The following is a 25,590-nucleotide window of genomic DNA, read 5'->3' as shown; positions in this document are numbered from 1 at the left end:
TTGCTAATAATCATCTAGTCTAGTGGTCATGGCACCTTGTACATATCTGACTGCTACTAGGATAGTATTCTGTACGAGACAAGACCAAATGCATAAGACAACAAATACTATTTTATTTAACTAAGGAACAATATATAAAAAACAATATATATAGTTTTGAATCAAGGTAGCTAGTAGCTAGCTAGCTGATAGCAAAGGTGTGCTAGTGATGACGTGCAGGAGCTTGCAAGGATTTGTAGTCTTGCATGACGCTAATTTTGATGCTAATTAGCATTTTCAAATCAGAGATTATTGAGCCAAATATATTGATAAAAGTCACCTTTTCCAAAAGATGTACACGGTTATCGAAACGTCACACTAGGGAAATCCTACAGACCTTGTTTGAAGAAGTTCTAAAATCCTCTATGGTAAAAATGAATGGTGAATAAAATGATCACTAGGTTTTATGACGTCCACTGTGACATAAGGAACCACTGAAATTCTTATGAAAACTCACTAAATACAAAACACCTATTTTACATAAGCCCATCGCTCCTCTGGGAGCATAGGCCATTACAAATTGGTCTGCCTCAAGCTCCCGCCTCCAGGTGTTTCTCGGGCGCCCCCTTTTCCCTTGTGCATTCCAGGATAGTGTTAGCCTGGTGATGTTGGGAGGGGGGCTTTTGGAGGATGTGGATGATCTATCCCCCTCTTCTCCTCCAGATCCCCTCATCCACTGGAACCTGTCTGGTGCGCTTCCTCATTTTGCTCTGTAAATAAAACCTGCCAGCCATATCCATTAGTAGTACATTTATTGGAAAAAATATACAACCAATTAGACAGATGTTTCAGTCCAGAAATGTAACAGAAAGCAAATCATTTTTCATGTTTTATAACCTTTTTATTTTCATACATTTGAAAATGTGCACAATATTCACTAACCATACTAACCACATTTAAAGACATGGGAATAATGTGTAGGTTTCCATCAACATGAAATCATGGAACAACATTAACAGGATAACTACAGTAACTACAGTTAGAAAACTGGAGGTACATTTAAATGTAAAAAAGAAAGAAAGAAAACCTTGCTTCTTTATCTTATTTTACAACTCGTATTCACTTGGTGAGTAATTCAAAATGAATAAAAGGAAAAACCTCGTCAGCACCATTTGCTTGAGTCTCACCCCATTAACATTCAAATCCCATTTAATGGCGCCAGAAGTGGCAAATTAATATTTTTGACTCAATGTTCAAAAGAGTGAGTCAGCCTCAAACATGCTTAAAAATCTTGCAGATTTAACAAAAAAAATCCATCTGCTTTAATTTTAGCAGGTACAGTATGGCAAACTGTACAGTTTAGACAACTCCCACCTAAACACTTGTGCACCAGAATCCTCAATCATGACACCCTTAGTTGGGCCATTGAATGTCACACCATCCTTCATATACACCCTTTCCAGCAGACAAATAGTTAATAGAAAGGGGCCATTGTATTGTAAAAGAATTCATGCCAAATAACTGAGAAAATAATCTGCCACTCCTTGTGTGGTCAAAACAGATTGCAAGAGTCTTTCCTGGACAATTGTCAACTTCACTCTGCCCCCTCTGAACAGAACAGTGAGATGATTGGCCAGTGTCCTCATTGACTTTTAAATCGATAGTTCCTCTTTCCTTAACCTGATATCTGATGTTCTGCATACAATACACCTCGCTTGATGTTATTCTGTATAGAAAATTCGATTTAAAACTATTATTTAAATATAAAGGTGATAATTAAAAAGTATTTATTGTTGATATTGATATCTAGCACTGACCATTATTTTCCTGTAGAAATGCTCAAGAGAAGAAGTCCAGTAAAAACCTACGCTTGTGACTTAAGTCCTCGGTCCCGTTCGCAATCAAAATATAGCATATGAGGTAAATACGTCAACTGTTATAAATTGTGCATGAACATTGCTCATTTCTATGGTATGATTTGAGGGGTATGGGCGCTCATGCTACACATTTCTTTCGCACTGAAAATGTTTCTCATGAATACATTGTTGCTTAGTACAAACTTGATTCAAACCACTGGTTAGGAAACACCATTACCCAGATGGCAACTGCCCAGGATGGAGCACAAAGCAGGTTTGAGAATTCCAATTGGAACCAACAAAACAAGAGCCAGGCTCATAGCAAGGCCATTTTTCTCCAACATTTTTATTTGTAGCACTTCAGACACACATCAAACATACAGAATTGTTTCCTGTCCAATGTGTCCTGCACTGAGGGGCAGTTTCAGTGGAAGTTCAGAGTTTGTGCTGGTAAGGATGTGATGTAAGAGCTGGATGAGACATTAAGCAGATGGGTTTCTGTGGGGTTGATTGTTGATCTCAGTGATGGGCCTGAAGGTTCATTGTGGTGATGGTTCCACCTGGGGGTGGAGGTGGGAAGTCTGGGGATGTACGGCTCATGGCCTGGGGGGGATTGGAGACGCGTCTCTGCTGGCCTGGAAGTCCTATTTGTGGGGCTGGGAGAGTGGGCTCAGGAGGGGGTGTAGGAGCTGGTATCAGGGAGGGTGCTGTGCTGCTCTTCCTGGGGCGAGCTGTCTGCCTGGCGCAGGGCAATGACCGCCGCTGAGTACTTGCACTTGGGAGAGCCGCACTCACAGCTAAAGTGCTTCCCCTTGATGTCCCAGAAATGGTCGCCGTAGTCAAACCTGAGAGAGGAGGGTTGGGTCAAAAAGAGCGAGTTAGATTAATCTAGAATCAAGCTACCTAATCTTGATTTTAGGGAGAACAAAGGCATTGTCTAAAAATTGATGAAAGGCTTAAACATAGAATGACAAACTTAAATATACATACAGGGTAATAACTTCCAAAGACTGGTAATAACATCACCTTTTGTCAAGTAAAGCATATAATATGACCCTTACCCTAGCTCTTCCCCAGCCTTGATGGTCTCGCAGGCGAAGAACGCGATATGGGGGAAGCGCAAGTCCTGGTGTGCCGTGAAAACCCGGCAGGGGAACAGGTTCGGCTCGCACATGTGGTTAATGAACCGGCTGATGTTGCCATAGAAACGGGCGTCGATACAGTACACGTCACCCTCCTGCGACCAAAGAACACACATAAATGGATCATAATGAAAAAAAGCAGGTTCGGCATAATCTGCAGTGGTAATTCTTCACGGGCAAAGATATCAAACAGATCAAGACAAAGGAGATGATTGTGGACTACAGGAAAAGGAGGATCAAGCACGCCCCCATTCTCATCGACGGGGCTGCAGTGGAGCAGGTCCACATCACCAACAAACTAACATGGTCAAGCACACCATGACAGTCGTGAAGCGGGCACGACAAAACAGATTCCTCAGGAGAATGAAAGGATTTGGCATGGGTCCTCAGATCCTCAAAATGTTATACAGCTGCAACATCAAGAGCATGGTTGCATCACTGCCTGGTATGGCAACTGCTCGGCCTCCGACCGCAAGGCACTACAGAGGGTAGTGCGAACTGCCCAGTACATCACTGGGGCCAAGCTTTCTGCCATCCAGGACCTCTATAGCAGGCGGTGTCAGAGGAAGGCCCTAAAAATTGTCAAAGACTCCAGCCACCCTACTCAGACTGTTCTCTCTGCTACCACACGGCAAGCGGTACCGGAGGGCCAAATCTAGGTCCAAGAGGCTTCTAAACAGCTTCTACCCCCAAGCCATAAGACTCATGAACATCTAGTCAAATGGCTACCCAAACATTTTGCATTCCCCGCTCCACACCACTGCCACTCTCTGTTGTCATCTATGCCTAGTCACTTTTAATTAACTCTACCTACAGTGCCTTGCGAAAGTATTCGGCCCCCTTGAACTTTGCGACCTTTTGCCACATTTCAGGCTTCAACATAAAGATATAAAACTGTATTTTTTTGTGAAGAATCAACAACAAGTGGGACACAATCATGAAGTGGAACGACATTTATTGGATATTTCAAACTTTTTTAACAAATCAAAAACTGAAAAATTGGGCGTGCAAAATTATTCAGCCCCCTTAAGTTAATACTTTGTAGCGCCACCTTTTGCTGCGATTACAGCTGTAAGTCGCTTGGGGTGTGTCTCTATCAGTTTTGCACATCGAGAGACTGAATTTTTTTCCCATTCCTCCTTGCAAAACAGCTCGAGCTCAGTGAGGTTGGAAGGAGAGCATTTGTGAACAGCAGTTTTCAGTTCTTTCCACAGATTCTCGATTGGATTCAGGTCTGGACTTTGACTTGGCCATTCTAACACCTGGATATGTTTATTTTTGAACCATTCCATTGTAGATTTTGCTTTATGTTTTGGATCATTGTCTTGTTGGAAGACAAATCTCCGTCCCAGTCTCAGGTCTTTTGCAGACTCCATCAGGTTTTCTTCCAGAATGGTCCTGTATTTGGCTCCATCCATCTTCCCATCAATTTTAACCATCTTCCCTGTCCCTGCTGAAGAAAAGCAGGCCCAAACCATGATGCTGCCACCACCATGTTTGACAGTGGGGATGGTGTGTTCAGGGTGATGAGCTGTGTTGCTTTTACGCCAAACATAACGTTTTGCATTGTTGCCAAAAAGGACCTGCCTGGTGTGTTCCTTGTTCTTCATGATGCTCTCTGCGCTTTTAACGGACCTCTGAGACTATCACAGTGCAGGTGCATTTATACGGAGACTTGATTACACACAGGTGGATTGTATTTATCATCATTAGTCATTTAGGTCAACATTGGATCATTCAGAGATCCTCACTGAACTTCTGGAGAGAGTTTGCTGCACTGAAAGTAAAGGGGCTGAATAATTTTGCACGCCCAATTTTTCAGTTTTTGATTTGTTAAAAAAGTTTGAAATATCCAATAAATGTCGTTCCACTTCATGATTGTGTCCCACTCGTTGTTGATTTTTCACAAAAAAATAGTTTTATATCTTTATGTTTGAAGCCTGAAATGTGGCAAAAGGTCACAAAGTTCAAGGGGGCCAAATACTTTCGCAAGGCACTGTACATGAACATACTACCTCAACTAACTGGTGTACATGGACTCTGTACTTGCACCCCCCTGTATACATTATTTTTTACTGCTGCTCTTAAATTACTTGTTACTTTTAGCTCTTATTCTTATCCATATTGTTTTTAAAACTGCACTGTTGGTTAGGGGCTCATAAGTAAGCATTTCACTGTAAGGTCTACATCTGTTGTATTTGGCACGTGTGACTAATAAAATTAGATTTGAATAGCACAAAGTAAGACAATAATCGTAGAATAGCAGAGTGTTTTAGAAACAAGTCCAGGAAAGGCCTCAAGAGACAAGAATACAATTAATTTATCACTGGGTAACAGATTGAAATCTGCCTGCAAAGCACAGCAGATCCCACTGCAATTACAGTGGTCCAAGTTGAGATACCTAGTTACATTTTGGATTTGTCCTAAAGTTAGCCAGCAAGATTTAATGACATTCATGAGCACTGATCCCTACCTTGCTGTCTAGGTTGAACAGGTAGGAGTCGTTTTCCCTGACATCTGCCTCTGCGTCAGAGATGATCTCCCCCACATACCTGTGGACAGGAAATGAGGTCAGGGACCCATCAACCCCACAAATAGCAATTCAGCACCACGCACAGATGACATTGAATGGGAAATCATCTAAGAGCTTGAAGGTGCGGTAAAACTACGCATTGTGAAAGGGGGTATGTCTAGGACTCACTCGCACACAAAGGTTCCCTGGGGAATTTCCTGCAGTGTCCGCACCCCCCAGCCCATACGACTGGTCCGGAACAGCTGGAGCCGGACCCTGAAAATAAAAACTCTATCAGTATGGATGTACTAACAGCACATTCAACTCGATAAACACATTATCCCGACATGCATTTTGGGATGTCAGATGCATTACAACTTCCAAATGAGTGGTTGCGGTTTGACTGAAAAACATTTTTCCTGATCTAGATGTTATCATCAATAGGAGTGTTGGCTTGGTTGTAAAAATATGGTTGAATGTAGAGACAGGAAATTGGAGGTACCTCAGTCCGTTCTGCACCACGCGGTTCTTGCAGGTTCTCCAGCAGGAGCAGGCGTGGTTACACTCGAAGATGAGGGGCGGTTCCTCACGACAGAACTCCGGGAGCAGACGACCATCCTGAGAAAGGTCATGGAACAGACATGACGATCATAGGAGACCAGCACTTTGTCAACAATAGTGATACTGAAGTGTTGGGTCTTACCTTGTCATACCAACAGCGCAGGCTAAGCTGGCCACACATGCAGCTGCTTGAGGAGCAGTCGTCTTTACACACACAGTACTGTGGATCGCAGAGAGAAAGATGGTAACTTCATCTTTCAGGTCATCAAGTATGATCAACTCTAGGATGGTCTATTCTAGGAGTCGCCAACCATTTCTAGAATGAGAGCTACTTTTTAAAAAATGAAGCATGTCGAGCGCTACGATTTTTTCCCTAGCTTTCAAACATGCACATTCTTCTCTTCTCCTCTGCAACTCTTCACCAGGGCCTTAGTGTACAAGAGTTTTCTGTCAATATACCTGGTAAAATAATGGTTAAAATCAGATTTTGTTCCCCTAAATTGTTTTATATTTATAATGTATTTTTTCTGGTTTAATGCTTTAGTTTTTCCATTCTTAAAATTACAATTGTTCATAGAGAAACAACAAAATTGGATGTTGAGTTCATGTCAATGCTTAAATCACATCAGAAGGTCATTTATTTTAGATGAAAACACATTGAGTGCAATTCCCCTTTAATTGTGCATTTGGCCCTAGTGAGGAATGTGCCGATCTAGCGATGGTGCTGTACTCATTTCATGGCAAAGTTTACAAATGATATACGTTTGACAGGTAAGCCTACTTTGCAGTTAACATTTAATTGAGAAGGTTTTGTGGAAAGTATTTCTGTCGACCCACAAGACGGTTAACACATCAACTTGCTACACACAGAGTGATAGACAAACACGTGCATCACACAGACAGACAGGCAATAGTGCTGGAAATTAAATAGGCAGACATTGTGTTAGCCACTATTGGCTTAAAAAGCCAAACCTAACTAGGGATGGGATAATGTCAATGTTGCGTTGCATATCATAGTAGCTGGGAGCTTGTGGTGTTGATATTTGTTTATGACAGTTTGCTGTGGAAACCGTGGAAAATTGCATGTACTTTCAGAATTGTTTGGTGAGCTACTCATATGTGGGCTGCGAGTTGCTGGAGACCCCTGGTCTACCCAGTCACATGACCCACCTGTAAGTGTGTGATGTTCTTGTCTATGTTCATGGGGGAGGTGACACAGTTGTCTGGGACATATTTGTAGTTATCCGGACAGGGCTCACTGTCCACTGAGTTGACACAGGGGACTGGAACTCCCTCATACCCCCGGGCTATGTCTCTGTGGTGAAAGATGTACTGGTCAGCAAAAAGGTCCCAGTGGATATTATATTATACTTGACAATCGGTCAAAAAGAGGTAGCCACAAGTAGAGGAAAGGGTAGAAAAGGGTACCATGCGTGGATCAGAGACAGAGCATCAGAAAGGTAAACGTGTGAAAGAAATGCATGAACGTTTGAGAGACGGCGATCGAGGAATTCTACCTGTTAAGGACCTTCTCCCCCTGGGTGCTGCTCCTGGCCTCCTTCACCCTCCTGTTAGTCTGCAGGGTGAGCCACACCCTGGAACTGTGGCTGCAGCAGTCTGGCGGCGTCTCCCCCTCACGGTTCTTCAGGTTGACATCAGCCCCGCGAGACAGAAAGAGCCTGAGGGGCCACAGATCATAGCCTTCAACACCATCACTTAACTGCACTAGATGGAATAGTCCTGATGTGGCTACAGCCTCGGTTATAATAGTGGAGGCTACAGCCACAGCAGTGCTGTAGATGGAGATTCTATTACTTATTGCCGAATCACCAGTCATTTCCCCTCAACCTCCACTCACGTGACACATTCGAGCCTGTTCTCCCGTGCAGCGATGTGCAGGGGGGAGTCTCCGTGGATGTTGACAGCATGGAGGTCACACTTGGACTCTAGGAGGAGCTCAGCAATCTCCACACTGCCAGAGAAGGCCGCCCAGTGGAGACAGATGTTCTCCTCCTACAAACAGACAACAGTTAGCAAATTCACGACAAAGTCATACAAAAAAATAATAATCAAGATAGAGCAAAGTAAATTAAACAAAAATAATTTGGCTTGTGGGAGGTCATGAAGACTCCCAGTTAACCCTAGTTACTGACCTTGTCCCTAATGTTGATGTCAGCCCCTTTATTGAGCAGCATCTTCACCTGCTCTAGGTGCTTATACTCTGTTGCCCAAATCATAGCCGTCCAACCGCCATCGTCCTAGAGAGAGTAACACATCACAGCTTTAACAACGGGCCCTTACAGCATGTGATTGCTTCAATGTCCTGGATATAACAACGAGCGGTGTCACTAACCTTCTCCAAGAGATATTATAAGAGGTTGAGGAGGATGTATTACCACAAGGACAAAGACTGCCATGACATCGTTCCTGCCATAATGGATCAATACCTGCAGCAAGGTCAAGCACTTCAAATAGAGACATCAAATACCATACTCAGGTTTTTAAACTCTGCAGTACCACAATCATATGGCCTCAGAGTGCCCTTGATGGTGGCACACAAAAGGACCTCTCCTTTTGAAATGCTGGAGCATCCCTGCCACACATCCCTGAGATCAGATACATTTTTGAGGCAGAGAAACGTCTGTTTCAGAGATGGCCAGAATAGGAGGTCAACGACAACTGGCTCAGTAGCTTTACACAAACAAATTGGCTTTCACGTCGGCAGGGTAGCCAATGGGGTTGTAATCCTAACTAATGCATGCTGAGAAAGAACGGATCCTTCCACAGCAGCTGCAATGTAAGAGGAAACCATTAGGAGCCCATGTGGAGCGGATGGGAGCAGCACGCCCACCGAGAGGAGAGTCAGGCCCCTACGGAAAGGCTACTAGTGAGAGCACAACACAAACACGGGCCAGAGCAAAACAAGAACTGAATTAATATGAAAGCACTCCTGGTTCTGATTGACTTCAGTGGTACAACCAACACAAGCCATGCTAAGCTATAATCATCTTGAGGGACTAAACATTGTGCAGAATTACAGCTATGCTCACCAAGTTTGTGTTTCACTGGTTTATGACTGAAAAAAGCAGAACTCACCTGACAGTTGATGTCTATGAGTCCTGTGGAGAGGAGATGCTCCACGATGTTATAATGGCCAATCTTAGCAGCTAGGTGGAGACAAGTGAACCCCTCCACATCCTGGAGAACAGAAGGGAGTCCAACACACATTGCTGCCGTCATAAGATTCATACCACTGTAATACAACACAACCCTCAGCATAGCCTACTAACAGGGCTTGCATGCTATCAAAACACTATTACCAAAGCCTAAGACAAGAATGGCACTTGAGTTACATACAGCACCATGACAGCCACTGCCCCCATGGAAATATAGACTAATGAAGTCTCCTGGGAGAATGAGGTATGCGTGTCGTTGTGGTGTTAGAGAGGGTGTATGAACCCACCTTGTGGCTGGCGATGGCTCCTGCCCTCAGTAGGTAGCAGACCGCCTCCAGGTGGTTGTTCTCACAGGCCTCCATCAGGGGCGTGCGCTGGTCCTCATCGCAGATGTCCAGGTTAGCACCAGACTGGTAGGGAGGGAGGGACAGACCAAAACAACGAGATCAATCTACTCTGATCCACTCAATGCTGTCGAAATTGATCCATGATAAGATGTTGAGGACTGTCCGATTAAAATGATCCACTATAAAGACGTCAACACGTGTGCAACGTAATAACCTGGCGAGTCAACCGTTGCCGTGGAACCCATGCTGGAAAGCTTGGTCTCGATGCATGTCCGTGTAATGCAGCGTCTACCCCTTCCCTCATCCACTCCCAGTGGGAACCATAGCCAAGCCTCACCTGAACCAGCAGGTGACAGATCTCCTGGTGGCCTGCCTCAGATGCTACATGGAGGGGGGTGCGTCTGCTCTGGCTCTCCATCTTAAAGTTAGGGTCTACCCCATCCACTGGTGGACAGGGATACAGAGGGACATTTGTTATTCACAGAAACCTGACCAGATAATGACGTTTGTTCATTGTTTAATATCTTAGTTTTAAAAAAACACATCTCCCTCACCCAACATGAGCAAGACCTTCTGTATTTCCCCCTGTTTAGCAGAGATAAACAGCTGCTTGGGGTGAAACCGCAGCTTCTTGGGCCTGATGCAGGACACATGGAAGAAGTCAGTCCACAGGAATACACCTTCACAATAACAACAGGAAAATATTGATAGAAAACAGAAATAATTTAACATGTGCATGAACATGTCACACAGGAAGGTAGCTGAGGAACCCTCAACGTTCTCTTACAGTGCCGTCAGAAAGTATTCAGACCCCTTGACTTTTTCCACTTTACAGCCTTGTCCTAAAATTGCTTTGTTTTTTCCCCCTCCTCATCAATCTACACAAAGACACAATACCCCATAATGAAAAACTGAAATATTACATTTACATAAGTATTTTGTTGAGTGTGTACTTTGTTGAAGCACCTTTGGCAGCGATTACAGCCTCGAGTCTTCTTGGGTATGAAGCTACAAGCTTGGCACACCTGTATTTGAGAGTTTATCCAATTCTTCTCTGCAGATCCTCTCAAGCTCGGTCAGGTTGGATGGGGAGCGTCACTGCACAGCTGTTTTTAGGTCTCTCCAGAGATGTTAAATCGGGTTCAAGTCTGGGCTCTTTGTCCTGTTGGAAGGTGAATCTTCGCCCCAGTCTGAGGTCATGAGCGCGGTGGAGCAGCTTTCCATCAAGGATCTCTCTGTACTTTGCTCCGTTCATCTTTCCCTCGATCCCGACTAGTCTCCCAGTCCTTGCCGCTGACAAACATCCCCACAGCATGATGCTGCCACCACTCTGCTTCACCATAGGGATGGTGCCAGGTTTACTCCAGATGTGACATTTAGCATTCAGGCCAAATAATTGTTTTCATTAGGCCAGAGAACCTTGTTTCTCATGCTGTGTCCTTTAGGTGCCATTTGGCAAACTGCAAGCAGGCTGTCATGTGGATTTTACTTAGGAGTGGCTTCCATCTGGCCACTCTACCATAAAAGCCTGATTGGTGGAGTGCTGCAGAGATGGTTATCCTTCTGGAAGGTTCTCCCATCTCCGCAGAGAAACTCTGGAGCTCTGTCAGTGTGACAGAGTCGATTGCTCAGTTTGCCCGGGCGGCCAGCTCTAGGAAGAGTCTTGGTGGTTCCAAACTTCTTCCATTTAAGATTGATGGAAGCCACTGTGTTCTTGGGGACCTTCAATGCTGCAGAAATGTTTTTGGTACTCTTCCCCGGATCTGTGCCTCGACACAATCCTGGAGCTCTACGGACAATTCCTTCAACCTCACGGCTTGGTTTTTGCTCCTCTGACATGCACTGTCAACTGTGGGACCTTATATAGACAGGTGTGTGCCTTTCCAAATCATGTCCAATCAAATGAATTTACCACAGGCGGACTCAAGGATGATCAATGGAAACAGGATGCATCGGACCTCAATTTCGAGTCTCATAGCAATGGATTTGAATACTAACAGTACCAGCAAAAAGTTTGGACTTCTGTTTTTTTCTTTCTTTTTACTATTTTCTACATTGTAGAATAATAGTGAAGACATCAAAACTATGAAATAGCAGATGTGGAATCATGTAGTAACCAAAAAAGTGTTAAACAAATCAAAATATATGTTACATTTGAGATTCTACAAAGTGGCCACCATTTGCCTTCATGACAGCTTGGCATTCTCTCAACAAGCTTGAAGTCTTCCCCCACTATTTTTCGCATAATTATTTTTTCTAAGACAAAACGTTCCCACCTTGTCTAGCGTCATTTGTTTTGTCGACATTTGGGAAGTTCACTGACAAATGTGCCTTTCCATCAGGTGGGTCGTGCCATTTTTTATCTGGCATCGACTACTCGCATAAAAAGGTTGGATCAAAACCTTGTTAGTAACACTTAAAGTGGTTAAGAGTGTGAGAGGAGACTGGTGACGGGGTGGTAGTGAGAGAGTGAAATACTAATCAGGACAATCAAACAGTTGCATAGTAGAGCAGCACTTTTTAACCTCTCAAACTCTGAGTCTTGGTAGAATGTCTTACTTCTCTGTGTCCAGTGCCAGTAGGATGCTCTCTAAGGTCTCTTTAGGGGCGGCGCCCACTCCTATGCTGATCCCCATGCCCAAAGCAGGAGGCAGAACTCCGGTTCTGGAGCCCCCAGGGAAGGAGGAGGTGTCCAGTGTGTGCTCGGGTGGGATGGAGAGAGAGCTGTCTGCTTGGCCACCCAGATCACCTCCCACAGAGAGACAGAATGGACTGGAACACACACAGAAGGGTGACAAATGCCTGATTACTACAACAGAAGAGTGATACTGTTGAAAATACCAGTGTCATCTTTCCAGACTGAAAGGAATACAGGAATACAAAACGATGTATTGATAAAAACGTGAGATTCGGCTCCTTTCTTTACCTGCTATTGAATGTAATGGAAGCCCCCCCCAACCCATTATTCCCACCAGTGCTGTGAACCTACCCTCCAGTTGTGGTGTCTGCCCTGCCCTCCGCGGTCCTGGGCGTGGCAGGGTCATGTGCAGCACGTGTGGCAGGCACGGTGGAGGTTGTGTCGGCCTTGGCGATGGTTACCTCCTTGGCCTTGCTGGCCTCCTCTCCACAGTGTGGACAGAAGGTCTGGCCCTTCAGTACTGAGGCACAGGCCTGGTGGAAACGGTGGGAGATGTTGATGTCCGGTTGGCACTCCATGAACGTACCCTACAACCCAAACATACACAGCCAGGTCAGTGTGTCCGCCATTGAAGAATCCCACTGTTTTAACGTTTTCGAAGGCCATAATCACAGAATATATAAAGGCCTTGGCTAGTTCAGTGTTATAAGTAGGGCCAGGTTTTTTTTACCCCTAACCGCTAATAATTAGGACCAAGAGCTTTTCCTGGCTTACTAGAAGACCCTTTCCACTCAGAAATAGATGCAGTGTTTGCCCATTCCCACTCCAGGGAGGTCCCAGTACTCACGGCTCTGCAGAAGAAGCCACAGCCGGGGCAGCACTGGTGCTTGACCATGCCGGCCCGGTGGTCCTCACACAGCACCAGCAGCTGCACAGAATTTGAGGGACGCATCATCTCATGCTTTAGAACCGCACTCTGACACCGGCTCAGCTGTGAGGAGAAGGCAAGAGGTACGTATGAGTGAGAAACAAAGGTTGAAAAGGGAGAAAGGGGTGGATAATCAGGACGAAGCCAAAGACATAGGGAGAGAATATGATAAGTGGACATAGGGAATGGGATACGTGCAAAAATATGATGAGGCCTAGCATCAAGGCTCACCTGTCGGTCAACGCTCTCCGTGGCCATGCACTTCCTGTCGGCCAGCGTGAGGATCTCCCGACTCTTGGGCGTCTCCATGCGACAGCTGCAGAGGGGCAGCTCCTGCACCATATCTGGCTCCACACTTCCCATAGCCCCAGAAACTCCTGCACAGAGGACCATCCACTCAGCTCATCTGACAGATGTCAATATGACCCTTACTAGACACGGGTTTAATGCTCTTTCCAAGAGTTTATAGAGATTAATTTATAAAGATACAGACTGCCAGAGCTACAATAGTGGTATAGTTCTAGACTCTTGATTATCAGATTTTATATTTCTATGACAGACCACCAGGGGGCGCTCAGTGCTGCTCTCATCTGAACCTGTCAGGGAGGACAGAGGCCTTGCCTCATAAAACCAAGACCATTTTAGAGTCTTCAGAAAAATTAAAAGGTAGTCTATGGATGGGAAAATCTCTGAGAGGAATTATCTTACCAACAGGCAGTTCAGTACACAACTACCCCCATTTCTTCTTATTTCCACATCACCTACTCCTCTGTGGCCTCACTCACCTGTGTGCAGTGAGGAGAGCAGCTTCTCCTGGGCTTTGAGGTTGAGTAAGTGGAGGGGAACCTCTGTGTACTCCTTATTGAGGCCTGCCTGGTCCTGGGGCTGGGGTCCTGTGCCTGGAAAGGGATGTAGAGTTAGCTAGCACAGGGAGCAGAATGTCAAAAGGTAGGAGATCTCTTCAGATGTTTCCATAATGTTCCTCATAAGGCAGAGCGGTGGGTTACTGTACCAGGGAGTCCCTCAATCTTGGGCTTAGGCTTCCTTTTCCGTTTCCTGGATGGCCGGAGCCAGGCGCTGTCTCCCTTTACTTTCTTTTTCAATCTCTTCTTCACGCTGGATTCCGAGCTCTGTGTGTAAAGCAGATCATTTGAGAGATGTATTCTCTCCAATGTCAATCAATGTAACCCTCCTCAGTCTGATGGCGGAACAACATGACTGAGGACAAGACTGTGCTTTGATAACGTTTGGGTTCACAAAAACACTCACTTATGTTGTTCTAATCAAAGGACTCAAAGAAGGGAAAAGAGTTGTGTAATCTTACCAAGTCAGACTCGTTCTCCTCTTCTTCCTCTTCAGCTGATTCCTCAGAGTCCGGCTCCTCTCCCTGAACCGACAAGTATCACACAATGTCAAAGAGGTTTGGCCATTTGCAAAAAAAATGATTTGCATTTCCTACCTTAACGTGTAGTTCTAAACCTGTGATATCTATGAATGTAATAGAAGCATCATTTTATCAAGGTTCTCAACTGGGGTGCAGACAGACCAACTAAGATTTCAACCTGAAGGGCAAGGCATGATGTTCGACTCTTCTCCTGGCCCGTGGGGACACCTTCCTCTCCACCCTGCTCCTCCTCCTCCTCCCATTCCTCTCCATCTTCCAAATCTTCCTCCTCTGACTCATTCTCCATCCTTTCCCCGTTGACGTGTGCTACCTCTTTAGGCTGGGAGGGGGAGCAGAGAAATATTACAACATGATGCTGACAGCCAAATATCCAAATTCTAATACATTTTCTCCCAATTTCCATTAAATTCTAAAACAGTTAAGATAGTCTATGGAGGAGAGATGAAACCTGTGTGCTTTGAGTTGATTGGTGAAGTTGACTAAACATCTCCACCACTGTCAGCTGCCTCAGCACTTTGGTTTTCTTCTTGGGGACCAGACTGTACGTTCCCATCTTCCTTTTCTTCTTCCTCGATGCCGATGCTGCTGGAAAAGAGCAACCAACTGAGCCTCAAGAAGCCATGAACCTCTTAAGCTACGTCGCAGTACACACAGATTTTATTCATACTCCTCTGGCGTTTGCAGCCTTGAAATAAGTAGATAGCCTCCAGTAAGCAAAGTACTGCCATTACATTGTTGTTGTGTGTGATGTTCGCCTTGTACCCTCTCCCATGTACTGTAGGCCCCAGTGCTGTCTCACTGACCTGTCTGGGACTTGGCTGTGGCTGCAGCCGGCAAGTCGTTTTGGCTCTGAGGTAGCTGGTTCTGGGAGGTGGATGTCTTCTCCTCCTCTGGTCCATTCAGACTCTCCTCGTCTGCACCGTTTGGTTCTGTTAATGCCCTGTTTAGAAGCTACGGCGATAAAGAAAATATTAGTGAATCAAAAGGCGGCTATGCTTCATATTTTAATAGAATTTCACTCATGTGTCTCACGGAAATACCTGAACCATTCATCGACTCTCTCTTTACTAGGCTAATACTAGCTACCTTTAGTGTCTGGTTGGACGCTGGCCTGGACATGGTCTTGCGTGCTCGGTGTATGGCGATGGACAGCGGAGAGGGGGCGGGGGAGTCGCTAGGGGACGTGCCATTTTTAGTCTCTGTGTCTGAGTCCCCCTGTCCCGACGGGGAGCCGGCCTGGTGGTTGTCAGTTCTTAGTGCACCAGGACTGTGGGCATGCCCTGCTGCGGAGGACAGGAAGGTTGTGGTGGTGTGTCCCACCATTGTGGTGCCGGAGGGCAACCAGCTAGTCCTGTGTGGGGCAGCCACCAAGCCTGTCCCCGTTGTAGACCCCCCCTCCTGCTGCTGCTGCTTGCTGAGGATGTATCCATTACTCCCAGTGACGGAACCGTGAGGTGGGTCGGTCTCCAACATCCCATTCTCTGTGACCACCTGAGACTTGTTGCCCAGGGAGACCAGGGGGGTGGGGCACTGGTGTCCGTTCCCCACCTCTGCAATCTCATAGGTTCCGTTTAGCTCCGCCTCTGCTCCGGGGGAGGATACCAGTCTGGAAGCTACCTCCTCGTTTCTCAATGTGTCTGGAAAGGTAGATATCAGTCAGTCTCACAGTATGGTCTTATGTTAGGTTAGCTCAAGAGACGAAGACTAGGAGTAAACCTTACCATGTTTAGCTGTAATGGCTTTAAAGATGAGCTCACCTCCTTCCTCCTCTCGGTCCCCAGGTGATTCCATCCTCTCCTCCATGGACTCCCCTTTACACAATCTGCCTTCGGCCAGACCTGTGGGCTGACAGCACACACAAACTGCTAACTCCATGCCCAGTGTCAAGAACACAGCTATATGGTCAGAGAATTTCATATAGCCTACAAAAGCGTGCTGGACAATTAACAGCCTTGCTACGCCAAATACAAGCCTACTCTGTTTAGAGAGGTTACAGACCAGCAGAAGGCACTCATAAACCTAAGTATGTCCACAATTTCACAAGATTTTTAAGCTTGAAGTATGTGAAATTTATGTTCTATGTCTGTTATGGCTGAAATAGCCTGCATTTCTGTGTGGCTATAACAGACACAGAACAGAACTCTTATGAACAACACTACAAAGCCTAATGGGTTGTTCCACCTGAGAAAAGTACAAGCATTATTTTGTTGAAATATAATTTTCTCTGAGAAATTAAGCTAATTGACTGACCCAAATTGGCCATTTTCATTTATAGGACTCATATAATATTCAATAAATATAGTACCTAACATCTGATTTGGACAAAACTTATTCTGAACAATGAATAAGACATGAGGAATAAATAAAATTAAAAAAAACATGGCCAAAAGCCACCCACGGACCCTACACCAAGCCCACCAATGACCAGTAGTAGTAGTATGAAGCTGTGGCTTGGTGTATTGTTTATTCATACTATGTAATGTATTCTTAGTGAATATGGTGATGTTTGTTCAGAGAAATTAGCCCAGCTTGCATTTTCCCCATAAGTGTGTAAGTACCATGTTTTGCCCACCAGATGTCACTGTTCCTGCCACATTCTTTTATCACATTTTCTGGTGTCTTGCGTTTATTAATAAATGGATAACAACATTTTCTCTGCCACTTTGGGTAGAAAACCAATAGCTTTTGTTCATGATGAAAATAAATATTATGGTCATCCTCACAAGTCAAGCCAGTCCTCCACGAAAGCAATTCAGTTTGTCCTTTTCTTAGGCTTAATCTGTGTCCAGGAAATAGCCCATGTGTGTGGGTTATTCCCTTCAATAAAAGTCTGGATTAGTTAGACCATACCTGGTGCACAAGCAAACCATTAGGCTTCAGCAGTTCTAATGGTTTCAATGTTCTTCAAATGGTAAATGTCCCAAATACACACACACTGTATAGTGTTTTGCAATGGGTTGGATTTAATGGTAAATGTCACCAATCACATGACAGAGATGTTTGCTAATAATTTTTATTGAAAAACAGAACTACCATGCAATGGTTTATAATTGTATTATTTTATTAGGGTTCTCACATTTTAGTCCCTAGTCAATTTTTCAATCCCAAAAAATTGCAATTAACAGAAATGTCCGTATTTATTTATTTATTTTTACTAATTGACTGATGTCGGTTCAATTATTTGAATTCCATTTAGTTCTGTAAGCACAACGCGCAGTTTCTCTAGAGACAAATCAGATCAAGCGCAAACTGTGGGATGTAGTAGGTAGTTGTAGTGTCCAACAGGCCAATATTCTACATAGTTTAGCACAGAACACATTGTAATTAACAACAATGACCATAATCCATTGCGCGCCTACTTGTCCCGTGTGTGAAGCAGACACGGAGAGAAGAGACGGAAGACATGTGATGGAGGGGGATAGAGAGCAGCTTCTTCGCGAGGGGACACACAGACACAGACATACATTGTTTTGTCTATTGTTTGTATTATTTTTTGTTGTTGCATTGTTTGTGTATCATGGTATTTTAAAATGTGACTGTCCTTGTCTATCAGTGTTTCGTTACTTGTCATATTGTGTGTTTAATTGTGGACCCCAGGAAGAGTAGCTGCTGCTTCAGCATTGGGGATCCAAATAAACAAATACCTGAAAACACATTATCTAAGTGATTGATACTTGGTATTCAGCAGTCACAAAAGTGTGCCTACTAAAATAGTGATTTTGTTTGACAGGATAGGCAGGAGCTCTATAGAGATGAGATGACTTGGAAAGAAATAATAAAATAAAACAAACGTAATATACAAAACTATTCTATTGAAGTACAGTAATGGGATTAAATGGGACTTTTATTACTTGATTTATGCTGTGTTACAGCATTCAACCCACATAATGCATAGCACATTTAATGTTAATTTGATTTTTTTTAAACATTTTTAAATAATCGAACCGGGGAGGACATCGCCAAATGCACAGAGAGTACATTACACAGTATGAATAAACTCCAAGCAGCAGCTTCATACTACTTGTCAAACAGAGAACTGATATTGTATTCTGGCCGTTGGGGTGGCATTGATGTAGGGAGGTCCATGGGCTTTTCACCATTTATTTGGATTCCTCACATCTTAAATCATTGTTAAGAAAAGGTTTGGTCCAAATCGGATGTTGGGTACTATATTTATTGAATATTATATTCATTCTATGAATTGAAATGGCCAATTTGGGTGTGATTGCATTAGCTTCAAATTGAAAGAATTTCAGAACAATCTGAGATGATGGGTGTCCTGGCTTGCTGAAATGACATGGAACAACCCCAATGACAGACACTGGTTGGACAGACACGGTACAAAAGACACCTTCACTATGGGAAATTCCCCATGTGGGATCCAGGACCGCCACACTACAGGAAGAAAGGCCAGGTGCTCTGCTCCCTCTCTCTGGCCCTCTGTCTTCAGGCCCTCACCGACTACGCTCTGCTGACATGCTAAGCTGAAGGCCCAGTTCTGGCCGCTGCTCAGTAAGGAGCACTGGAATAGGAATGGAATTAAACGGTGTCTCCTCTCCTCCTCCAGAGAGCTGCCTACTGAAAGGCTCCAACATCTCAAACCTCCAGAGAAAGCATCTCATGCTCAACCAACTGTCAGCATACTTCAAAGAGTCAAATAAGGCCAAACAAGGCCAAATTACTCAGATTAGCACCAAGATCACAAGTCAACTATGATGATTATGGTGAAGACCTATGCAGGGACAAGAAACAACCCATAACATGTTCTTGTTTGCCTTGCCTTATTCTGTCTCATCTTCACTCATGTACCCGGCCCATCTCTTTCAATACTAGCTGCTAATGCAATCTTCCTTCAGCAGCACGAGACAAAAACAAACAAAGGATAAAGACAGCAGACACCATGAACCAGACCAGGAAAACCAAAAACAGAACAGATACATCAGACAGAAGATAAAGAAGAGGACACATGCAGTTATACCAGTGGATCCACCTTTTCAAACCGACAGGTTTTCCTGTGTTTCTGTTTCTGTTACAGAACGTCTGAAAAGCTCAGAAGAGGAAGCAGGTAAGAGGGATCCGCAATGGGAGGAAATTCACCATCTTCCCCTTCCCCGCTGACGACCCAGGCCCGTCGCAAAAGCTCTCCCTACCAATTGGAAGCCCCATCAGACACCTGCCTCTAAAGCCACCACAAAATGTCTGCCTAATGTGGCTCTAACAACAAAATATGCCCTTCTCTCCACCAGGGGAGCCATTACACAGACAGTCTTATGTGGGCTAAGAGTGGGAAGGTTGTGCAGTGCTTTGGTATTGGAGGATATAGCCTAGCATCAGACTCCATCAGCTGTCCACGGCCACCTCCCCTACAGTCCCCTCGGCCAGAGGATGGCTCCCACCTCTTGGCACCCTGCCACCATCAGGAGCTGAAGAGGACCTATTAGATTGGTTAGATGGAGGCCTCTTGTTTCAATGTGTCCTTCAGGATTAGCCTGGCCAATGCCTGTCAGATCAAAAGGCACCTCAGCCTAGCTGCTAGATTTGAGGGAAGAGCAGAGTCTGACCGACAAACTCAGGAGAGCTTTTGACATGAAACCCTGCTCTGGAGCTCCACCTGACAGAACATTGAGCGAAGGCTGATAATTCACAGTGGAAATCAAGTAAAATAAACTTGAAAAGTAACCCAAACAATGGGATTATTTGTTTTAAGTCTAAGCAAAGGGATGTGTGAATTGTCTAAAACCACTGACACCCCAGTGGACAAAGACACCGGTGTCCTCTGTCAGGCAGATGCATGTATGTCTTGACAATGTAGTGGCCTCTCTGTAGCTCTTGCCACACATAGCTCAGTGGATCCACAGACAAATCCATTGGTATTCTGAGCACTCTGCCTTATCCTGCTCTCTCCTCTCGGTTATGAGAGAAATGTCTTCGATTTAGAGATACTTCGATTTATTAATGAAAAAAAAAATGTGCAATCACATAGACTAAAGTCTTCCAACATCAATCAAACAGAAAGCAATTGAGCTTTTTCAACAGTTACGGGAAAAATTGGTCATGCTCGTCTGAAACACTCGCACCCAAGAGCAAGCTGATAACTGTCAGAGGCTGAGGCTCCCAAAGAAAAAGGATCTCTGAGGCATTCTCACATGAGACCAGGTAGAAGAGAAGGGGTTCCAGAGACAGATTCCAAGGTGTGTGGTCAACACAGGTATGAGAGGGGAGAAACCCTTTCATATCCCTTCATAGATTCAAGAAACCTTCTCTAATCGTGCTTCTCTATGTCCTCAGTTCTGCCCCTAGTGGGTGAAAATGGAAGTTGCTCATTGGAGAGAGAAGGAGGGGGAGGGAAGAGAGAGAGAGAGAGAGGGCCGTCTGCAGATCTCCGCCATTTCGTAACCAGATTGTTTACTGACACAACGTGGCCAACGCTGCATTTTTCCACTAGGTGGGGGACATGTGGCCAGGATTTACGTGGATGGGGGATGGGAGCTCCAAGGCAGATCCACCTATGGGTTCTAATAAATAATTAGCCAACATGAGAAAAGACAAATATATCAGAATCATTACAAAATGTAGGCAATGAAAGCCTGTAACAACAACAAAAAAGGACGTAAAAAAACGAAACCGACTACTAAATGTTAATATCAGACACTGTCATTTAAAAATGACTGCATCTGCCCACCATTTCTTTCTAAAATAAATGTAATGGCAGTGAGGTCAGTGCACCCTATAGCTATTAGAACACAGCTAGCTACATGACTAAAGTCTATCTTGGGTTGTGGGTTCTGACGCCAGCCCCCTGAATAAGGCTTGTCTAGCTATTGAAAGGCTGTGAACGATTAGAAAACATCTACTAACATAGCCTGGAAAATGTAAACAACAATCTAGCTTCCTCCTATCACAGGTGTTAAGACTGCCCAGCGCCCAAGAAAGCAACACCCTAAACAAAAGACGCATTGACAAAAGGGTACAAAAACAGCTATTGAGCAATGACCATCGACGCTTTGAAGATCACCTCCTCTTTCCTCAAAGATGGATGATTTGTATCATTAAATTCACAAGATGGCAGCGTAAACAAAAAGTGAGGAATTTGGACTTGTAACAATGTGGGGGAAAAATAAACTACTGTTGCAAAGCCATTACGGAGTGCAAAATGCAGGTACCATCACACTGGATACTGAAGATGGTGCGGAACAGCACTGAGGCTACGGTATTGTAAGACCTGAGTCTGACTATCGCACAGGATTATCCTGCAGTCATTCATCCTTCTTCTGTTTCTCTCCAGTGTGTATTTTACCATATGGGACATTTTCACTGCAGTACCTCCTTGGCCCTTTCCTGGAGGAGAGGGTAGGGCTGCAAAGAGAAAGAGGAAGGAAGGAGAGAGAGGAGTGAAACGAAGATGGGTCTGAGTCCTGAAGTGCCTGTAAGGGAGGAACACCATTTGAGAATTCCAAGAAGTCGGACCACTGCCGAGTGCATTCATCTCCAGCCTACTGTAGCATGCTCCTTTCCCTTATGCCAATGCTCCAAACACAGCTATCAACAATGGACATTTCCCCAGACAGCAGGACCCACAAAACACCTTGGCGAGATTCAAATAGCCATTCTTCTAACACCTGACCCAGGTGAACACAGTGCATTACTAACCACTTCACCATAGGGGAGTAGCAGCTTGCTGCCATATGAAATGCTGCAGTCACAGATCACATCAGGCTGAAAAAGCCTTGATTACTGATCAAACTCTCTGTTCGAGCCTGCTGTCATGGACTCTGAAGACTGGCTTCACAGCCCAGAATAGGCTACTGTCCCCTTCCCTGTGGTAAATATGTACTTGCAGTAGGCATCATACCTGCTTTCTCCTGATGGCCTCCATTGAGGAGAGTGGTGGAGAGGGAGAGAGTGTGGGTGCTTGAGAGGAGCGGGAGTCTCCAACAGATTGTTCCTCTTCTCCTTTTCCTCCTGGCATGCAGACATTCAACTCGTTGGTCATGTGACCCAGCAGCTCCCTCGGTCCCTCTCTTCAGAGGTCTTCCACAGAGCATGCGCAGTCAGTTCGAATCAGTGGCTCCTCTTTTTTTCTCTCTCGCGACCTGTGCGCGGATGAATGTGGACAGCCATTTCAGGAACAGCGACAACCAAAAGTGAGAAACGGTCGCTAAGCAAGGGGCCAAAAGAGGTGTGTGCGCGCGCGCGCGCAATCAACACTGTTCTCCTTTAAAACAGAGCCCGCGAGAGGCAAAAATGGAACTAGCATGGGAGCGATTCTCAGCCATCTCACCTCTACATTTACATTCTAATCTTTTAGCAGACGCTGTTATCCAGAGAGATTTACAGTAGTAAGTGCCTACATGTATTACATGTTCATACTGGTCTCCCGTGGGATTTGAACCCACAACCCTGGCGTTGCAAGCACCATGACCTATGAACTGAGCCACAATTGGCCATCAGGCCAAGCCAACTCTTCAACAGATAGGCCTACTGTAATGTACCTGTGGAAATGATGGATGCCAACTTCACTGTATCGGCAAGGAGAGGTCAGAAAAGTCATCTTGCGAACTGTTCTATGACATGACCCTTGAAGCAGACAATCTCAAGTGAATTCTAAATAAAATAAAATGACGAACGAGCCATAGGAGAAAGCTTGGGGGAAGCTAGACTATAACCAAATCAAAAAGACGTCGAAGTATGTGGACTGCCGATGATGTCGCTACCTTTTGGCGCAATCATTTTTCTGTTTGGTTGTAATTCATAACAGAAAAAAAGGATCTAATCCAATCCCATTGCTTCAATAGCTTGTTAAACACTCAGGCAACAGTGACTCGGATCTTGTTTCAGTGGTGGAATCTTTTGGCATAGAACTACGTCAATGCCTACGTCACTACTTTATCCGCTTGAATAAAATACGAAATAGCAGCAAGCAAGATTGATAGCAAACTTTGGTTTTTAATCACAACGCTCTGGCATGTCTGCCTTCTGATTTGTTGGGAGAGTCCCCAGGATAGTTTTTTTTTCTTATCGACATAGGCAGTGACGTAGTTCTTTTAGGCCAAAAGAGTCAATCATTGAAACCAGACTCTAGTCACTGTGTCACTGAGTCGGGGAAACTAGCACACATATCCCAATCATACAGGCCAGGGTCCTTCTCTGATTTGATATGCACACATCCACTATTGTTTTCCCCTCCTCTCCAGAGTGATGCATTTTAATTTGTTGTGGTAAATGAAAACACAAATATGAATTGTTTAACGCCAAGCTGAAGTGGCAAGGGAGGATATGAAAATAGGCTATCAATTTATCAGAGAGAGTTTGATAAGGACACACCAGATCTGGCACATAATCCTTTCAGAATGTCAGAGCTATTCTGAGATTCCCTGTTACAAATGGAGGCTTGAATTTCCCTACACATTTTATTAATGACAAACCGCTCTCCAGAAAATGTTAGGTTTATTAGCTACATAGGATGGGAACTCAATCGTGCTCATTGCTTCTACAGCCCTGTGTTCACACTGCCCTATTGTCAGGCCCAAAACATGGCACCACAAGGCAGTGAGGCAGTCTACCGAGCATGCTCAGTAGGCATCTCAGCCATTTTGAAGCTATATGAACTAGCTAATTTGCAGGAAATGGAGTAAGATCTCAGCAGTCCCTTTCCACAAAAAAAAAATCAAACAACGATCTTAAACCCACACCATATTTCAAAATCTTACATCCCACAAAGAAAAATCTGTTTCATGTTTTCTGTTGGACAGGAATCAATGTATTTTCTTATGCCACGATAGAGCCGACGCAGGAAGAAAACGAGAGCAAGAAAGAAAGAGAAAGAATTCAGCACTAAACAGAAACTGAGGCCATAATAGGAGTTCTGTTAGTCTACTCGCAGCAGTGTATGCTACCACACGCCCACGGAAAGCCGGGGCCCACTGCCAGTGAGACATTTAGTCCTCATCTCTTCTGACTATGGCCACTAAAAGTAGTACAACCTATGCACACACACACGACGAGAGGCTACCAGAAGTCACTAGTACTCCACAATAAATTCTCCAAAAACTGGTGTCATGCTAACAGCCTTCAAGAAAAGGGCTTGACAAAGACTTCTACATTCTGACAGTTTCCATCCCACTCTAGTCTGCCACCACCCAGGTTAGTTAACCCCTCAACTCCAACAGAATACCTCACAATTGGTTGATTCTCAGGATTACAATGTTCAACAGACTTTATTTGTGGACAGCGTAGACTAGATTTGTAAACAACATCAATGCTGTTCATTCGGAACTAAGGCCTTTCCCAAATCAACCCGACTAATAAAAAAGTCAGAATGCCTGATGTCCTCATTAACTAATCCAAAGAGTCAGAGGGGAACACAGGGCTTCCGCTTCCCCGTCCCTGCTGAGCTGAGCTCCTGGGGTGGATATGGATTTGAGGCCCCTCTACATGTACATGGAGCGTTCAGAGGATAGTCCCTCAGTCATTCACAGGCATATGGTTTAGCCAGACACATACTAGGCTATCGCCAGCTGATCAAGTCTTGCTGGGCATCTCGTTCTCTTGATTGATAAACCTGAGCGTTTCTGGTCTACAGGTAAAAGACATGGCCAAGTCTGTGGAACCTTGACACAATTCAATCGATTAGCTTAATTAATTAACCAATCAATCATGGGGTTTAGCTTCCAAAAAAAAAAGACAGAAATTAAGGAGGCTGTCAATTCCCAAACTATTTAAAAAGACAACTGAGATCCATCTGAGCAAGCCCCATTAGAAGAGAGTCGAGACATAAAAAAAATGGAGATTGTAATAATCCCATCCTTTTCTGTCAAGTTCGCCCCCAGGCAACCATTGAAGTACATGGATAAAGCAGTGAATCACCATTGATGGGGGAGGAGGAAAAGGGAAAGGGCGAAAGTAGAGCCCCACACTCAACATCTAGCTTCCCACACATGCACTGTCCCAGCTCAGGTCACATGACCAACTCTCTGTAGAAAGCTCTGACATGGCCTTTACTGGGCATGCTCAGATGGAGCCCTGCTTTTTTTCATGGAGAAGGAA

General features: G+C 44.6%; 1 protein-coding gene across 9 annotated transcripts in view; it reads right to left on the bottom strand.

The window, feature by feature from the left end:
* Positions 1 to 776: 776 nt before the first annotated feature.
* ehmt1b (euchromatic histone-lysine N-methyltransferase 1b) overlaps positions 777 to 25,590 on the bottom strand; it is a 29,619-nt gene continuing 4,805 nt past the window's right edge. For 2 of the 9 annotated variants that reach the window (XM_021590764.2, XM_021590762.2), the window contains exons 2-27: positions 16,302 to 16,389; positions 15,631 to 16,181; positions 15,348 to 15,495; positions 14,993 to 15,129; positions 14,702 to 14,863; positions 14,464 to 14,526; positions 14,152 to 14,269; positions 13,925 to 14,038; positions 13,371 to 13,516; positions 13,059 to 13,202; positions 12,563 to 12,798; positions 12,133 to 12,345; positions 10,128 to 10,210; positions 9,911 to 10,017; positions 9,514 to 9,636; positions 9,147 to 9,248; positions 8,204 to 8,308; positions 7,909 to 8,063; positions 7,568 to 7,729; positions 7,221 to 7,365; positions 6,193 to 6,270; positions 5,992 to 6,107; positions 5,679 to 5,765; positions 5,451 to 5,529; positions 2,897 to 3,072; positions 777 to 2,680 (exon numbers count right to left, since the gene is read on the bottom strand). In XM_021590764.2, the coding sequence (XP_021446439.2) occupies positions 2,506 to 2,680; positions 2,897 to 3,072; positions 5,451 to 5,529; positions 5,679 to 5,765; positions 5,992 to 6,107; positions 6,193 to 6,270; positions 7,221 to 7,365; positions 7,568 to 7,729; positions 7,909 to 8,063; positions 8,204 to 8,308; positions 9,147 to 9,248; positions 9,514 to 9,636; positions 9,911 to 10,017; positions 10,128 to 10,210; positions 12,133 to 12,345; positions 12,563 to 12,798; positions 13,059 to 13,202; positions 13,371 to 13,516; positions 13,925 to 14,038; positions 14,152 to 14,269; positions 14,464 to 14,526; positions 14,702 to 14,863; positions 14,993 to 15,129; positions 15,348 to 15,495; positions 15,631 to 16,181; positions 16,302 to 16,389 (3,813 nt within the window). In that variant the 3' untranslated portion in view covers positions 777 to 2,505. Of the gene's footprint in view, positions 2,681 to 2,896; positions 3,073 to 5,450; positions 5,530 to 5,678; positions 5,766 to 5,991; positions 6,108 to 6,192; positions 6,271 to 7,220; positions 7,366 to 7,567; positions 7,730 to 7,908; positions 8,064 to 8,203; positions 8,309 to 9,146; positions 9,249 to 9,513; positions 9,637 to 9,910; positions 10,018 to 10,127; positions 10,211 to 12,132; positions 12,346 to 12,562; positions 12,799 to 13,058; positions 13,203 to 13,370; positions 13,517 to 13,924; positions 14,039 to 14,151; positions 14,270 to 14,463; positions 14,527 to 14,701; positions 14,864 to 14,992; positions 15,130 to 15,347; positions 15,496 to 15,630; positions 16,182 to 16,265; positions 16,390 to 22,396; positions 22,592 to 25,590 lie in introns of those variants that run through there. The other 7 variants (XM_021590760.2, XM_021590758.2, XM_021590759.2 and 4 more) reach the window with 6 other exon arrangements.

Source organism: Oncorhynchus mykiss, chromosome Y (assembly GCF_013265735.2).
Source record: "Oncorhynchus mykiss isolate Arlee chromosome Y, USDA_OmykA_1.1, whole genome shotgun sequence".
NCBI lineage: Eukaryota > Metazoa > Chordata > Actinopteri > Salmoniformes > Salmonidae > Oncorhynchus > Oncorhynchus mykiss.
Note: the sequence above shows the minus strand (reverse complement) of the source record. Positions and strands in the feature narration are given on the sequence as shown.